The sequence below is a fragment of the Penaeus japonicus genome, unplaced genomic scaffold (genome assembly GCF_977035675.1).
Source record: "Penaeus japonicus unplaced genomic scaffold, GWHDUDI00000001_assembly GWHDUDI00000029, whole genome shotgun sequence".
NCBI classification, from domain to species: domain Eukaryota; kingdom Metazoa; phylum Arthropoda; class Malacostraca; order Decapoda; family Penaeidae; genus Penaeus; species Penaeus japonicus.
In genome coordinates, this window is record NW_028234431.1 from 29,980,783 (window position 1) to 29,985,782 (window position 5,000).

Sequence of the window (5,000 nt, forward strand, 5' to 3'; positions counted from 1 at the left end):
TCTAGTACTTTAAATATATTCCCTATCAAAATATGAAACATTATTAAAATTCTTCATGCATAATTCTGAAACTATCTCAAATGAAAGACGAGGTCATATATGCATTAAGTCTTAATTAATCTCCCTTATTGTCTTACAGGTATGTACCTCGATCAGTTCTGGTCGATCTTGAACCCGGTACAATAGAAGCCGCTAAATCTGGTCCTTATGGTGCATTATATAAGCCTGATAGCTTTGTTTATGGTGAGTTATTCATTCTACTGATTCAGAGTGATAGGTCTAATTGTGTGATTTTGTCTGATTGTGTGATTTTGTCTGATTGTGAGATTTGTCTGATTGTGTGATTTGTCTGGTTGTGTGATTTGTCTGATGGTGTGATTTGTCTGATGGTGTGATTTGTCTGATGGTGTGATTTGTCTGATGGTGTGATTTGTCTAGTTGTGTGATTTGTCTGATTGTGTGATTTGTCTAGTTGTGTGATTTGTCAGATTGTGTGATTTGTCTGACTGTGTGATTTGTCTAGTTGTGTGATTTGTCTGATTGTGTGATTTGTCTGACTGTGTGATTTGTCTAGTTGTGTGATTTGTCTGATTGTGTGATTTGTCTAATTGTGTGATTTGTCTGATTGTGTGACTTGTCTAATTGTGTGATTTGTCTAGTTGTGTGATTTGTATGATTGTGTGATTTGTCTGACTGTGTGATTTGTCTAGTTGTGTGATTTGTATGATTGTGTGATTTGTCTAATTGTGTGATTTGTCTGATTGTGTGATTTGTCTAATTGTGTGATTTGTCTGATTGTGTGATTTGTCTAATTGTGTGATTTGTCTAATTGTGTGATTTGTCTAATTGTGTGATTTGTCTGATTGTGTGATTTGTCTGACTGTGTGATTTGTCTAATTGTGTGATTTGCCTAATTGTATGATTTGTCTGATTGTGTGATTTGTCTGACTGTGTGATTTGTCTAATTGTGTGATTTGCCTAATTGTATGATTTGTCTGATTGTGTGATTTGTCTGACTGTGTGATTTGTCTAATTGTTTGATTTGTCTGACTGTGTGATTTGTCTAATTGTTTGATTTGTCTGACTGTGTGATTTGTCTAATTGTGTGATTTGGCTGATTGTGTGATTTGTCTAATTGTGTGATTTGTCTAATTGTGTGATTTGTCTAATTGTGTGATTTGTCTAATTGTGTGATTTGTCTAATTGTGTGATTTGTCTAATTGTGTGATTTGTCTAATTGTGTGATTTGTCTAATTGTGTGATTTGTCTGATTGTGTGATTTGTCTGATTGTGTGATTTGTCTGATTGTGTGATTTGTCTGATTGTGTGATTTGTCTGATTGTGTGATTTGGCTGATTGTATGATTTGTCTGATTGTGTGATTTGTCTGATTGTGTGATTTGTCTGACTGTGTGATTTGTCTAATTGTGTGATTTGTCTAATTGTGTGATTTGTCTAATTGTGTGATTTGTCTGATTGTGTGATTTGTCTGATTGTGTAATTTGCCTAATTGTATGATTTGTCTGATTGTGTGATTTGTCTGATTGTGTGATTTGTCTGATTGTGTGATTTGTCTGATTGTGTGATTTGTCTGATTGTGTGATTTGTCTAATTGTGTGATTTGTCTAATTGTGTGATTTGTCTGATTGTGTGATTTGTCTGATTGTGTGATTTGTCTGATTGTGTGATTTGTCTAATTGTGTGATTTGTCTGATTGTGTGATTTGTCTGATTGTGTGATTTGTCTGATTGTGTGATTTGTCTGATTGTGTGATTTGTCTGATTGTGTGATTTGTCTAATTGTGTGATTTGTCTGATTGTGTGATTTGTCTGATTGTGTGATTTGTCTGATTGTGTGATTTGTCTGATTGTGTGATTTGTCTAATTGTGTGATTTGTCTGATTGTGTGATTTGTCTGATTGAGTGATTTGTCTGATTGAGTGATTTGTCTGATTGAGTGATTTGTCTGATTGTGTGATTTGTCTGATTGTGTGATTTGTCTGATTGTGTGATTTGTCTGACTGTGATTTGTCTGACTGTGTGATTTGTCTGATTGTATGATTTGTCTAATTGTGTGATTTGTCTGATTGTGTGATTTGTCTGATTGTGTGATTTGTCTAATTGTGTGATTTGTCTGATTGTGTGATTTGTCTGATTGTGTGATTTGTCTGATTGTGTGATTTGTCTGATTGTGTGATTTGTCTGATTGTGTGATTTGTCTGATGGTGTGATTTGTCTGATGGTGTGATTTGTCTGATGGTGTGATTTGTCTGATGGTGTGATTTGTCTGATGGTGTGATTTGTCTGATTGTGTGATTTGTCTGATGGTGTGATTTGTCTAATTGTGTGATTTGTCTGATGGTGTGATTTGTCTAACTGTGTGATTTGTCTAACTGTGTGATTTGTCTAAATGTCTGATTGTGTGATTTGTCTGATTGTGTGATTTGTCTGATTGTGTGATTTGTCTGATTGTGTGATTTGTCTAATTGTGTGATTTGTCTAATTGTGTGATTTGTCTGATTGTGTGATTTGTCTAGTTGTGTGATTTGTCTGATTGTGTGATTTGTCTAGTTGTGTGATTTGTCTGATTGTGTGATTTGTCTGATTGTGTGATTTGTCTGACTGTGTGATTTGTCTGACTGTGTGATTTGTCTGACTGTGTGATTTGTCTGATTGTGTGATTTGTCTGACTGTGTGATTTGTCTGACTGTGTGATTTGTCTGACTGTGTGATTTGTCTGACTGTGTGATTTGTCTGACTGTGTGATTTGTCTGACTGTGTGATTTGTCTGACTGTGTGATTTGTCTGACTGTGTGGTTTGTCTGAGTGTGTGATTTGTCTGAGTGTGTGATTTGTCTGAGTGTGTGATTTGTCTGAGTGTGTGATTTGTCTGAGTGTGTGATTTGTCTGATTGTGTGATTTGTCTGACTGTGTGATTTGTCTGACTGTGTGATTTGTCTGAGTGTGTGATTTGTCTGAGTGTGTGATTTGTCTGAGTGTGTGATTTGTCTGAGTGTGTGATTTGTCTGAGTGTGTGATTTGTCTGACTGTGTGGTTTGTCTGACTGTGTGGTTTGTCTGAGTGTGTGATTTGTCTGAGTGTGTGATTTGTCTGAGTGTGTGATTTGTCTGAGTGTGTGATTTGTCTGAGTGTGTGATTTGTCTGAGTGTGTGATTTGTCTGAGTGTGTGATTTGTCTGAGTGTGTGATTTGTCTGAGTGTGTGATTTGTCTGAGTGTGTGATTTGTCTGAGGGTGTGATTTGTCTGAGGGTGTGATTTGTCTGAGGGTGTGATTTGTCTGAGTGTGTGATTTGTCTGAGTGTGTGATTTGTCTGAGGGTGTGATTTGTCTGAGGGTGTGATTTGTCTGAGGGTGTGATTTGTCTGAGGGTGTGATTTGTCTGAGGGTGTGATTTGTCTGAGGGTGTGATTTGTCTGAGGGTGTGATTTGTCTGAGGGTGTGATTTGTCTGAGGGTGTGATTTGTCTGAGGGTGTGATTTGTCTGAGGGTGTGATTTGTCTGAGGGTGTGATTTGTCTGAGGGTGTGATTTGTCTGAGGGTGTGATTTGTCTGAGGGTGTGATTTGTCTGAGGGTGTGATTTGTCTGAGGGTGTGATTTGTCTGAGGGTGTGATTTGTCTGAGGGTGTGATTTGTCTGAGGGTGTGATTTGTCTGATGGTGTGATTTGTCTGATGGTGTGATTTGTCTGATGGTGTGATTTGTCTGATGGTGTGATTTGTCTGACTGTGTGATTTGTCTAATTGTATGATTTGCAGTGGATCATTACTTTCCTTCTTGAGGAATATTTAGTGTGAATTAAAGTAAAGTGCCTTTAATGCCCATACATCTTAGAAAAGATCTTGTATTTGTATATTTATGGCACACTGCAGGTCAAGGAGGAGCAGGTAACAACTGGGCCAAAGGACACTACACAGAGGGAGCAGAACTTGTGGAATCCGTCTTGGATGTGATTCGCAAACAAGCAGAAAATGCGGACTGCCTGCAGGGCTTCCAGCTGGCTCACTCCCTTGGTGGAGGTACTGGCTCAGGCCTTGGAACGCTCATGGTGTCCAAGGTGCACGAGGATTATCCAGATCGCATTATGACTACTGTTTCCGTCATGCCGTCCCCCAAGGTTTGTGTTGATTAAAGATGGGATTTGGGTTATTTTTGGGATTGGGTAACTATAACCTTGTCTAGCTTCTAATCTGGATTTATTGAATTAATTCATGTGGATTAAAAGCATAAATTTTTCTGTATTTGCATTGGGGCATTATTTGCAAACTTTGCAATTGCTTTTTGATTCTCCATTTTACCTTTTGAATTATCTACCATTAAGGTACAAAGCCCTAAACTAGTTTACTCAGAAGTCTTGCAGTAAGCCAGTTGTAAGAAGTAAAATTGGGAGTCATTAAGCTGAAAATTACTTTTAAGATATCTTTGTTAATTTTAGCTGAGAATATAAGTATTTGCATATCAAATTTCCCACCTAGGATGCTTCTATAACTATGTTCTCATGATTGTCTCCTGCTTTTAACATAATAGCAGTTTTTGTCCTTTTAAATAACATGACTTCATTGCCTTTTTGGTAATTTGCTGTCATAGTATTGTCATATCACTAAGCATTTAGCAAAAATGTTCAGGAATTTGGTGAGCAGTATGTGTTTCATACTTTTAACACCATCAACATGTTATTGTTTACTTTATGAAATGAAAGCTAATTGCAAATATCTCCCATTTCAGGTTTCAGACACTGTTGTGGAACCTTACAATGCAACTCTTTCTACTCATCAGTTGCTTGAAAACTCTGATGAAACTTTCTGCATAGATAATGAAGCTCTCTATGATATTTGCTTCAAGACGCTAAAACTTCAAAATCCGAGTTATGGTGACCTTAATCACTTGGTCTCCCTTACCATGTCTGGGTTTACGACTTGCCTGCGTTTCCCTGGCCAGCTCAATGCCGACCTTAGAAAGCTTGCAGTAAACATGGTGCCCTTCC

The 5,000-nt window shown here is 37.4% G+C and overlaps 1 protein-coding gene across 1 annotated transcript in view; it reads left to right on the forward strand.

Moving 5' to 3' along the window:
• The window catches only part of LOC122256606 (tubulin beta-1 chain), a 7,712-nt gene that overhangs the window by 1,578 nt on the left and 1,134 nt on the right, over nucleotides 1–5,000 (forward strand). The window contains exons 3-5 of the mRNA XM_086554191.1: nucleotides 140–243; nucleotides 3,889–4,133; nucleotides 4,742–5,000. The exon at nucleotides 4,742–5,000 is cut by the window's right edge and continues 1,134 nt beyond it. Of these exons, the coding sequence (XP_086410317.1) occupies nucleotides 140–243; nucleotides 3,889–4,133; nucleotides 4,742–5,000 (608 nt within the window). The remainder of the gene's footprint in view (nucleotides 1–139; nucleotides 244–3,888; nucleotides 4,134–4,741) is intronic.